The sequence below is a fragment of the Verticillium alfalfae genome, genomic scaffold (genome assembly GCF_000150825.1).
Source record: "Verticillium alfalfae VaMs.102 supercont1.2 genomic scaffold, whole genome shotgun sequence".
Classification (NCBI taxonomy): domain Eukaryota; kingdom Fungi; phylum Ascomycota; class Sordariomycetes; order Glomerellales; family Plectosphaerellaceae; genus Verticillium; species Verticillium alfalfae.
This window is the reverse complement of record NW_003315037.1, coordinates 1,535,893-1,547,618: the sequence shown is the minus strand read 5'-3', so window position 1 is coordinate 1,547,618 and position 11,726 is coordinate 1,535,893. Positions and strand designations below refer to the sequence as shown.

Here is an 11,726-nt window from a genome sequence, read left to right as displayed (position 1 = left end):
GATGGGTGCCCATGGCTCCGGGAGAGAGGAGATTATCTTGCCATTTCTTTTTTCGTTTTTTTTTCTCTACCACATCTCGCCTTGCTTCTCTCTCAAGATACCACTTGCTCGTTGCACGATATTGCTCTCGCATCTACTTTGTACATAATGCTCCCTGGCTGGTCACGGGCCAAGCATGGGTATGCGATCAAGGGATTGGAGATATGGTTTGGATTTGACGCTTTTGATCGGCAAGTTTTTGAATATTTTTTCCTGTTTACAGACAGAGGTTTGTAACAAGGCTCTCTCTCTCTCTCTCTCTGATCTTGTCTGGTTCGACAGATGCAGAGGGAACGCGCAGAAATGTATACATTGTCCACGATCCTGAATGGCCTTGCTTCCACTTACTTGCCTCGGCTCTCGGTGGTCTGGGCGGTCTCTTCAGTGATCTTGTGCCGGTACCCCAAGCTGTGAGGGAAGTGAATACAATACCGATGCAAGACTGGCTCTGTATTGATGCCTTCTGATGCCGCTGATGGGCCAGAACAAGCAGCTGGTCTGAGGCGTGCGCTCGCTAATCGAATCAGGCCCCCCCCCCAATCGGCCCCGCAGAAGGTGCGTCCGGGACAGTCGGGCGGGGTTGCGTTAGATGGATGGCACTGTCGTACCTGGAAGAAACCAACGGGCAGTAGTCAATGGCAAGTCGTTGCCCCCCTCACAAGCTTCGGTCACAGTCCATCCAATGAACGGCTGGTCCCCGTCGTGGAGAAGGGAAGGAGGACCGGGACCGAGTGCGTGGTGCGTGGTGCGGCCGATGAGGGGAAGGGAGAGAGGGGACAATGACACGATGACGGAAGTCCGAGCCACGTCGGGAAGCTGCATGGCAAGTCCCGTCCTGTCATGTTTGTGTCGCACCAAGTAGGTAGGCACGGCACAGTACGATCATGAAGCTGGGCGGCCTACAGCTATGCAGGATGCCGCCGCCGGAGGGGTTAATTGGACTGTGTCGTCCCCGACGGCTGCAACAGGCCGAGCATAGGACTGCCAATGTTTGCGCGCGAGGTCACTCGCCGAGGGTGAGCTTTTTGACGCGCGCCGTGCAGACGATGGAGGAATCAACAGTTTGCGCCCCCTCCTGCGCCGGCCCCCTGATGCCTGTCACCCGGGCTGCCGACGATCCCGCCGTTCATTTGCAGTGAGGGATGAGGAACGAGCGTTCGCATCGTATAGCTGGCTAGCCGTTTCCCGGCGGACATCGTGTTGGGGCCGCCGCACCCATTGCCCATCCGAATTCCTTCTCGGCGCCGGCAAAGGGATACGAGATTTGGAAACGAAAAAGCATACCCAGAGACGAGAACATGGCAAAAAGACTATGGCCCTGTCTTGGGTGAAACGCAGACACCTGTCGATGCTCCATCAGATGCAACCACGATACGATGGGGCAACCGAGTCAACCGGATGCGCTCAATTATGGGAGCCAGCTATTATGGGTATGGGTAGGTAAGCCGGCAAGTGTTGGCTCATTTGCAGGCTCGCTTCCTCCTGTCAGGCTGTCGGCTTCATTGATTGATTGTTTGGCTGATGCACGAGAAAGTCAGTTCGGTCGCGTCTCTGCGTATGGGCACCGCGCACACAGAGGGAGAGAATGCGAGAGGGAACCCGCGTCTGTCGGATTTCGCGAGATTGCGCGGCGGAGATTGAGCACATGTTCGCATTCCGTTTGGGCGTGGCTGAGGCCGAGGGCCGTTTGGATTGGGAGGGGGGGGCGGGCGTGGGTGTCGGCGCGTGCCCAGGGCCTTGAATGGCCTGGACCTCCCTGCCAGTTTGTGCGGGAAGACAGCGCGAGAGCGAGGTGCGCTAGAAGCAACAAGGACAAAGAAAAAGAGCCGAGTCGTGAACACACCAGAAAAAAAAAACGAACGGCATGCAACCTTGAGCGGGCTGTGCCTAGCTCTGGCGCGTGGGTGCGAAGGTGCGAGGCGTTGTTGTCCCGCCCGAGACTCACAGACGTTTCTCTCAAGACCAGAGGGAAAACAAGGGAAGCCTGCGTCTGTTCGAGAACCATGACGACAAGTCCGTATGATCCCCACCAAGGGTCTTTTCCGAAGTCAGGTCTCTCTGTTGGGAAGATGGCCTTGGTGGCCTGGTATTGAGGAGACGGGCACCGCAGATCAAATGACGGCGAGGCGTGACCAGTCGGTTGGGTTGGAGCAGACTTGGCCGAAACCTGGCAGCTACTGAATCGAGAAGGTCATGGTGTCATGGTGTCATGGTGTCATGATGTCGCGGAGGGGCGTGGGCTGGGTGTGGGTGACGGCGTGACGGTGTCTCTCTCTGTCTGCCCGGCTGCCTGTCTGTCTCGTACCTTGGTAGCTTGGCTCAGAGAGTCGTCTCGGCCCTTGATCCGCTGGAGTGCGAATTGGCACAGGCCTGGCAGTACCGAGCATGACAAGTAGCACGGGGCACAGGGCACTGGACACAGGGCACTGGACACAGGGCACTGGGCCAAAGGCCCCTGTCAGGCGCTGGCACGGTCGCCGGCGCTGGGCTAGAGGCTGCACAGCCGAACAGGCCCCCCTGGAGAAACGCCCCTTTGGCGCCGTGGGCGTCCCGCCTGTCCAAACCCATCTCGGCTAAACACCGCAGTCCTCGATTCTGTGCCTTCCTCACTCGGGGAGTTGGGGTGGTTTGTGCTGAGAGACGTGCTGAGAGAAGTGGGAAGCAACGGGCTGGGGTGTGCCTGGGCAGGCTAAGCGCCCTGTGGTTTCCCGCTTTCCAGCTCGCTCCTCCATGTCTTTCCCATCCGATTCTTCAGGTCCAAGCAGGTGTAGGTCGAGTTCGAGTCAAGTCCGGCAGCCGCCCCGAGTTGCTCTTGCCTATTCGTTTGCATCTCCGCATCTCGGCCTTCGTCCTCTCTCTTTCTCACTCACCCGCCATACATCCATCCGTCCATCCATCCAGGCAGCGCGAGAGTCGAAACCTCTCCATCCGCCACCTACTCTGAAGACTCCCCCGATTATCGTTTTCCCAGCACCAAGAGACGAGAGACCAACAACAAGATCATGTGGACCTGTCATTAAATCCGCCATACCTCGAGCTCTGCTCCCCCACCCCACCTATAGCACGCAGAAACTCTCACGTCACCTCCGGCACGCACCACCACACCACCACGGCTCTCCTTTGGGATTCATTTTTCTGAAGGGCCACGAACCCGGCTTCCTTATCCCACGGCGCTGCGTGCTCCTTGCTGCGTGCCAGCACATCGCACTGTCTCACACGATTCTCGTCGACGTACGAATCACCAACCAAACCAAAAAGTCAACCCACGACAAGACACACGGCTGAGCACTGCATCGCCTGGCTCCGCCGGATGTCTCGCATCGCTTCGGAAACGCAGGTCTCTTCCTCTCATACGCCTGTCGGGGGCGCTTGCCCTACATCACTCCGCGTAGCAGCTGCTCGTATCAGTGACGTTCGCTTCTGAGCATGGACTCGTACGTTGTGTTCTTCTTCTGCTGCTGCAAACCACTTCTCCTTCTCCTCAATTCCACATCATCACCCGCCTTCACGTACCACAGGCTGAGCCGCTACTCCATGTGGTGTTCACCTTGGTCATGACCTTTGCTAATGGCGCTTGGCACAGCTTCATCGCCGTCGCCGGATGGGCAGGCCATTCAACGCCGCCCCCCTCCTCCAGCAGCCCCCGTAGTCTCGGCCACTTCCGTTCGCTCTCCTCCATCCCCCAGAGTCCCAGTCCTCAACCGCCACGAATGCCTGGCAAGTTCCTTCGACCTCGGAGCTCCCCGCCATGTCCGCCTCCGCAAACACCTCGCCTCGCCTACGTCCGCTACCGCTCTCGCCCGACGACGAAGACGCCGAGCTCAGCCGCCGACGCCAGCGGCTATGCCACACCTCATCACCCCGACCTCAACGCTGAGGTCGCCACTTTGAGCACCAAACTCATCAACGCCATCAACTACCAGACTACCCTCGACGACACCCTCTCAGCCACGAGGTCAGAACTCGACAAGGCCCGCCAACAGATCAGAACTCTCGAAGCAAGGAATGCCACCCAGCGGGAGATGCTCTCCGGAGATGTGTGGGTTCGCAAGCGAACCGTCGAGGAGGAAAAGAAAAAGCTCCTTGCTGTCTTGGCTGTGGAGCAGAGCCAGCGAGAAGAGGTTGAGAGGGAAAAGAAGAAGATCGAGCAGGAGCTGGAGAACCTGACGACAGCTCTCTTTGAAGAAGCTAACAAGATGGTCATCTCTGCAAAAGAGGACGCCCAACGGGACCACGATATGATCCAGAAGAAGAACGACCAGCTCAAGGCCCAGTTGGCTGACACAGAGGCTCTCCTCAAATTTCAACAAGAGCAGCTCACAGAACTCAAACACGTCATGGAACAGATGACCATCGAACGGGAAGAGCTCAGTGTTGCCACCGCGCCCTCGTCTCCGGGATTCGCCAAAGGACCCGAGTACAGGGACGATGACCGCCTCTCGCCCGACAGCGCTGCCCACCACACGGCCCTCGAACCCGTGTCGCCCACCTACCCAACAAGCTTTAGCCACCTGATCCAACCCGTCTTGAGGACCGATCTTGCTTCTTATGAGGACTTTACTGCCCTCGCCCGCCTTTCCAATAAACACGCCGCCGGAAACAGGCATTCGTCTGGGTCTATGCCTGGAGCGAACAAGCTTGGCTCTGGACTCGGTGGAAGTATATCTAGCGCGCATCCTTCCAATGCCTCGACGACGTCGCTCTCCACGGCCGGCACGCCTGTCACCACGACAGCTCCTCAGACCCCCAACACACCTGCGTCCACGGTCAGCGTAGGCTCGGCGGATGCTGGCACTCCGGTCCTGGCACTGAAGGAGACGAAATATTTCAAGCGTGTTTTGACCGAAGATGTTGAGGCAACGCTACGTCTTGATCTGGCCCCAAGTCTATCTTGGCTTGCGCGAAGGAGTGTCCTGAGCGCCATGACAGATGGCTCCATCGTCGTGGAGCCCATTCCCTCCACTTCACCTTACGCATCCTACATAAAGCCTCAGTTCTACCCTTGCTCGCTTTGCGGTGACGCTCGCAAGGACGAGAGCCATCTCCGCACATATCGATTCCGAACCAACGAGTCCGATTCTGCCCAACGTTATCCTCTCTGCAAATACTGCCTCAACAGGGTGCGATCTACATGCGACTTTCTCAGTTTTCTACGCATCCTGAGAGACGGGGCACTGGCGGACAGACCACGACGACGCCGAAAAGGCTGCTTGGGAGGAAAGCGTCAGGTTGCGAGAGCAGATGTTCTGGGCGCGCGTCGGCGGTGGCGTTGTTCCGACCGGTCACCCTGTCCAAGGTGAGGCGGAGAAGAGCCCGCGTCAAAGCCACGAGACATCCCGCAAGGGGGAAGCTGCGACAGCGCCGAATGCCATTGAATCCGGCGATATGGGTGCTGAGCCCGAATCCCCTGGGGACTCGGCCGCCATCGAAGGTGGTGTCCCATTAGACGCTGCCGAGGAGACTGTGCTCCAGCCCGTCACACCCTCACCAAGTAACCGCAACTCAACGCAGACTCTTGAGATCAAGGACGTCACGAATCCGAACGGCGAGGTCAAGAGGCTGTCCATCACAATACCGACTGCTGAGGTGGAGCAAACGAAATGAAGACGTCAGTGAGCTTTTCGACATGAAATCATACTTGCGCAGGAAAAGCCTACGATGTCCCTACCACGACTACTACACACACCCTGACGCATATTTTTCGACATCATTGTTCGGTGTACTAATATCAATTCTTTATTTATTGACTGGGAAACTCGATCGCTCGTCAGGCAGCTGCGGCAGACGCGACTGTCATGAGGATAGGATGGAGAGGAGGACTGACTAAAAAGCAGAGAGCACAACATGACATGCATCAACGCGATTGGGCTTTTTTGGATTTCTTTTTGTTTTCAATTGGCGTTCAGGATGGGGCTCGAGGACGACACGAGGAGAAGTTATGAGCTTACTCATAACGTTCTCCTCGCTCTCGGGGTATGCCGGCCCCTGGCGCGGACGGACACTGGCTCGGATCCTTCTTTTGGTTTCCTTTTGGCTCGGCTAATAGACATGATGGCAGGTGGGAAGCACAGCGGGCGAGCACCCGGGGGGAGACATGACTTGGGAGTTGAGGTGCCCTGACATTGGGTTTATTAGAAACGAGTAGTGTCGTGACAACGACTTCTTAATGCGAGATGGAGATGGCAATGCTCTATGACTTGTCACTATCATACTTGAGACAGTGCACCCGATCCTTGTAGTCTCTCTCTCCCACTCCCTCTCCGCCGACTTGTGAGTTCGGCTACTGAAGAAGCTCAAGAATCGACTATGGCTTGCCCGGTCCGTCACGCGTGAAGATGTACCTAAAATTCCGTCCTGACCAGCCATGGATTTTCGCAGAAAACAAGTCCTCGAAGAATGTGCAAAGCGCAGTGGTCATTATGATTTGTATTGGTACACGAGTGTATCGTAAGTGAGAAAGGAGGGTTGGGAGGGTTTCCTCTTCCTGAGAAAAGCCCGCCCCCCGAAAAATGGCACGGGAATGCCGCCCATCATTCATTTTCTGTCTCCGCAGCCCTTTCGTCGCTCGAACGAGTCCCTTCCCTTTCCCTCCGTTTTTGTTTTGTTTAATTTTCGCTCAAAGCCAGTAGGGCGGGAAACAAGTTTCCGTGTCCGTCGTCGGCGGAGGTACAGAAATGCCAAAGGGGCATGGAGAGCCGAGTCAAAACAAGTCTGTTCACAGCTCCTCCTTGACGGTGGCCTCCTTGCCACCCTCACTGGCGGGCTTGGGCTTCTTCTGCTCGGCCTCACGCTCGCCCTTGATGCTCTCGGCAGCCTCGGGCACCTTGGAGTCGGCGTCCGCGACCTTCTGCTTCGTCTCGGGGTCGACGCCCTCAACGTCAGGGTGAGGGGGGGCGACGACGCCGGCCTCCTCGCCCGGGACTTGCACCTCGTTGCCGTTTTCGTCGACGACGCGAGTGCGCGTCTCGTACTTGGTCTTGAACTCAACCTTGCCTTCGAGAGCCTTCACCTGCTCGTCGTCGAGCAGGTTGCCGTCCTGGTCGCGGTACTCGATGCGCTCCTCGCGGGCCACGATGCGATCCGCGGGGATCTCGGCGGCGCCCGAAACAGCCTCCTCGTTGACGTTCTCGAGCGGCTTCTGGGCCTCAGCCCCTTCGTTCTCCACGACAGCGCCCTTGGACGCCTTGGGCTTCTTGGACTTTTTCTTTGAAGACTTTGAAGGCGTCTGCTCGGCACCAGCGGAAGAGATAGTTGCGGTCTGAGAGTACTGAGCATACTGTGGGGAGCAAACGGGCAGATTAGTACGCGAACCAAAACAACCAAACATGGGAGGGCCTTGCCCCGAAAAGCGGGAAGGCCTTCATCAGCCCCGGACGGGCAGTTGTCTTTGGGGGATCGTCTCGGTAGTACTTACGTCCGTGGGGAAGGTGTTGCAGTCAAAGTCCCAAGTGCCGAAAAGCTTGACACGGTTGCACTCGGCCTTGGTCCACTGGTTGCCATAGGCAAGGGGAGAGAAAAGGACAAAGACGGCGACGGTCAGAGCGAGGAAAATGACAGCGCCGGCCTTGTTGACAATAGTGTTCTTCTGGAAGATGGGAAGGCGGGCAGTGAAAAAGTCGAAGATCTGGCAGAACGCAATGACGGCAAAGTAAAGAGCGGGGAAGTAGTGGTGCAGGAAAAGCTGACGAGCCATGAGGTAGAAAGGGAAATAGTGGAAAGCCCAGCCGAGAACAGAGGTTCCGATCTCGTAGTCAAAACGCTTGAAAATGGTGTTGGAGTAATCACCGCAGTTGCGCTGCCAACGGAGAACGGCAAACGCCTTGAAGAGAACATAGACGGCGATGGCCAGAGTAGAGCTCCACCAGACGATGGGGTTGCCGAGGAGATAAATCTGGCGGTTCTGCCTGCCCCAGAAGTTGATGCCTCGCTTCAGGACGGGCCAGGCCTCGGGACGGGAGTCCCAGGCGTGAGAATCGACGAGGCCAGCGTTGGTCTTCCACATGACACGCTGTAGCTCCCAGAACTTGCCGAAGAAGCCGGGGTGACGGTAGTTGACCTTCTCGACATCTTCTCCGAGCTTGGGATGCTGGTTGGCCTCAATGTACCACAGGCTGTTGGGGAGGGTACCACCCTTGGCGCAGGTGACCTCTTGCTGCTCGGAAGCCCAGTCGGGGAGCTTGACCTTGTGCGAGAAGAGAACGCAACCGGTCATGACGTGAACGAGCCTGAACTTGGTCTCAATGGTGCGGAGCCGCTCCTTGGCCACGGCACTGATAGACTGCTTCTTGACGATTTCGACACGGAAGTAATCGTTGGCATCACCGTCAAAACCCTCGTACCCGTACGCAGAGACTTCGTTCTGCCAGTCAGCCTCGGTGACAGGAGGGCGGACATCGTGGGAATGGAGACGTCGGTTGGTCTGAGTGTGGTACAGGCGAAGGACGGCGCCGTTCTTGATGTAGACGGGGTCCAGATCATCCCAGGCACTGGTGCCGTTGATCGCCTGGCCATTGATGTCAAGAGGCTGCGATTGGTTCTGCAGCATCCAAACGTTGTTGTCGTCCTTGTGGGGGTACAGGGTGATCTGCTGCTGCTTGCTGCCGGTGGGGTACATCAAGGGGTGCGAGTGCAAGTAACCGCCCTGTGTGTTGACGTGCCTGATGCTGACCCGGCTACCCATGATGACATCGGCCGCGACATCCTTCATGCCCTTGTTGTTGAGGGTCGATTGGAACTCGGAGCTCATGAAGCCGTCGCCGTCGCCAGGGTTGACGAGGCACACAAAGTGAATGGCAAACATGGCCAGGTAGAACGTCAGAGGAATGACGATGAGGCAGAAGACACGGGCGAAGAAGTGCTTAAACCAGATGCGCTGATGAATCGGTTAGAAATGCGCCATCGCCAGAACATGCAGCACCACGGTAGTAACAATACGTACCAGAGTGACCGTCTTGGTGTCGCCGAGCAGAACCCACAGCTGAACCAGCGTCAAGCTGCCGACCCAGGCAATGGTGAAGAGGCCAACCCACTTGATGCTGAGGGTGGTACCGAGTCCCAGACCAGTCATAACCAGCCAGAACCACCAGCTGAGCTGGAATGCCTTCTCGGGGCCAAGTTCGTGCTGGTTGGTGAAGGAGGTGAAGGCGAGAGCGGTGAAGGCAGTGGCGACCATCAAGGGCGAATCGAGAAGAATGAGGCGAGCCTGGGTAAGAAGGCCGTTCTCTGCGGACATGTCAGCCTGAGGTCAGGAAATGCACACGGGTACCATGTTCCGACGGACCAAAAATAATCAGGGCAGAGCCCATGGTGGCCGTTGTGGTGCGGCACCCAGTGGCCTTGAGAGTGAGGAACATGGCGGGCGCGAGAAGGATACCGCAGATGGCAGGGAACATGCGCATGGCCACGTAGGGTACACCAGGCTCAACGTAGTCCTTGCCAATCTCCTTGAAGTCGAAGTTGCCATCGAAACCAGCGAGCCAGCCGGTCAATGCGATAAGCATCTTGGCGAGAGGTGGATGGACATCCATAAAGAATTTTCCCTTGATATATTTCGACGCGAAGCCACCGAAGCTGAGAAGAGGCAAGATTAGCATGACGTTTCGACTGGGGCGATCAACGGAGGGGTCGGACGCCCGTGAGAAGAGAGGGTCCGGAGGGGGACGTACTGAACCTCATCGAAGACGACGCTGGAAGGCTGGTAGATGCGGAACAGGCGCACAATGGCGGCGAGAATGGTCAGAGCGACGACAATCTGGTAGTCTGTGCCGGGAAGCAGAAAGACATCGTTGTCCTTGACGCCATCGGACTTGTAGCTCGTCTTCTTCTGCCTCTTCGCAATCGTCTTGGACGAGTTGGCGACGGGTTTCTCTGCGAGCTTGGAGCTCGGGGCCACGCTTGGTGGAGCCATGGCGAACGAACTTCAGCGCGCAAGGCAGGGCGAGGATGAGAGACGAGTAATTCGCGTCCTCGAGGCCGACGTGTAGACCGCTTGAAGAAAAGAAGGGACCCGAGTCGTTGGTCGAAGAGGGACAAACGGACCAGGGGGAAGGAGGTGTGATGGACAGGTTAAATAAAAATGGACGAAGGAGTGTCGTGAAGAGAAGGTCATCAGCTGGCCGTCATGGAGTCGCACTGCTGTCTGTTCTGGACGGAACAATTGCCTTCAGCAGAAGCGAGGTTCTATTGAAAACGACAAACGACAAACGGAGGTCGGGAGTCGACGAAGGGATCGAGGTGGAAAGGGAGGGAAGACGAGTCCGTCCTGCTTGCCTGTTCGTTCCTACGTGCTTCGTATCGTAAAGGGGCGCGGGACGCTACACTGCACCTCCATCCAACCAGGAAGCACCAACAGCTCAGCTCTAAGGGGGGTCCAAAATTGTGGTTAAGTGGCCTCACCGGCCTTGGGGGGGAGTGGTACGTGGTACGTGTGTGCGTACTATGTATGTGTGTGTGGGTATGTGTGTGAGGACGCGCATGTGCTTCTGCTGAGTAAGATTTCATGCCGCCAGCTGCCAACAGCTGGGGACCTGGTCTCTCCCCCTGTACCAGCCACGTGACTCAAGATCGCGATCTGGCTCTGGCCACGGCTCTGTTTGGCGCCTCATATCTCCCCCATCGCCTCCTGTCTGGACCGCCAGCTCATCAACTGGTCTGGACCGTCCGGGGCGATCAGATCGGGAGTTGTGCCCGTAATAATTCACATCAAGTCGCTGCCACTCTTGGTAATGCATCTGCTCCTGCTCCTATCTTGCATACAGAGAGAAAGAAAAAGTCCTGTCACTGGAGGGCTCGAGGAGAGCTCAAGTGTTCCCCCCCAACGGCTCCCATTGGCAGCTAATCTTAACACCCAAAGCAGCATCGTGCTTCACTGGCTCAGGAATCGGCCGCCGTCTTTTCTTCTCTCTCACCCTCTCTCTCTCTCTCTCCGTCTTCTCGGGGACGGCCTGGTTCTAGTCTCGAAGCGCCTTTAACTACGTTTGTCCATCGGCTTATATTCTACGCCGCTCAATTCTTTCCTCTGCCCCCTCCCACCGACACGTCGCTCCACGTGTGGTGTCACGCCTTCCACCACGAGCCAGAGGGCAAGCCTTGTCTCACACGCCTCATTTCGCTCGGTATCGTCTCATTACCTGTGCGTGCGCAGTGGCCGAGCTGGGCCTTGTCCCCATGGGCAGCGATCTGAAAGCTCGCCTCAAAGCTAAGTTCTCTCGAAGAAGTTCGACGTCGGGTTCCGTCAAGTCGGGCCACAGCCACAGCCACGGCGAGACGCAGCTTTCCCAGCGAGACGAGTCAAGGAGTCTCGCCTCGACAGACAATCACTCGCGCCCTGCCTCTGTCCGTCTTGACCCTCAGTCCAGCAGCAATCTAGGAGCGCCCGCGCCCGACGCCGATGAGGCACCCGTCCGAATCGTGATTTCCCCGGAAGATAGCACGACGACGTCTTCGTCCACGGCCTCGACCTCGCCCAGTGAAGAGGTGCAGCCGCAAGAGTCAGTTACCCGTGACCCCAGCTCCCAGCTGTCAGCCGCCCCAAAGCGGCGTACGGCTAGTGATGGTACTGGGAAACGATCTGCACCATCCCATGGCCGCAACCACGTCCAGTCTGGCCAGCATCAACGAAAACCAAACCTTAGTTGACGCTAGCATCGCCGCAAGCCCACCTGCCACAAGCTTCCTCCCTCTGTTTC

The 11,726-nt window shown here is 57.3% G+C and overlaps 3 protein-coding genes across 3 annotated transcripts; 2 read left to right on the top strand and 1 right to left on the bottom strand.

Annotated features, from left to right (window-relative positions):
• Positions 1 to 3,593: 3,593 nt before the first annotated feature.
• Positions 3,594 to 6,227, top strand: VDBG_01935 (conserved hypothetical protein; the record flags this gene model as incomplete). The annotated part of the gene is made up of 2 exons (XM_003007701.1): positions 3,594 to 5,127; positions 5,225 to 6,227. The coding sequence occupies 2 exons, from the start codon at positions 3,594 to 3,596 to the stop codon at positions 5,641 to 5,643; spliced, it is 1,953 nt and encodes a 650-aa protein (XP_003007747.1).
• A 527-nt stretch (positions 6,228 to 6,754) lies between these two features.
• On the bottom strand, positions 6,755 to 9,946 carry VDBG_01934 (dolichyl-phosphate-mannose-protein mannosyltransferase; the record flags this gene model as incomplete). The annotated part of the gene is made up of 5 exons (XM_003007700.1): positions 6,755 to 7,315; positions 7,454 to 8,911; positions 8,978 to 9,261; positions 9,320 to 9,609; positions 9,705 to 9,946. 5 exons carry the CDS (start codon positions 9,944 to 9,946, stop codon positions 6,755 to 6,757), a joined length of 2,835 nt encoding a protein of 944 aa, XP_003007746.1.
• A 1,259-nt stretch (positions 9,947 to 11,205) lies between these two features.
• VDBG_01933 (predicted protein) lies at positions 11,206 to 11,676 on the top strand (the record flags this gene model as incomplete). Its single annotated transcript, XM_003007699.1, has 1 exon — positions 11,206 to 11,676. One exon carries the CDS (start codon positions 11,206 to 11,208, stop codon positions 11,674 to 11,676), a length of 471 nt encoding a protein of 156 aa, XP_003007745.1.
• Positions 11,677 to 11,726: the final 50 nt, after the last annotated feature.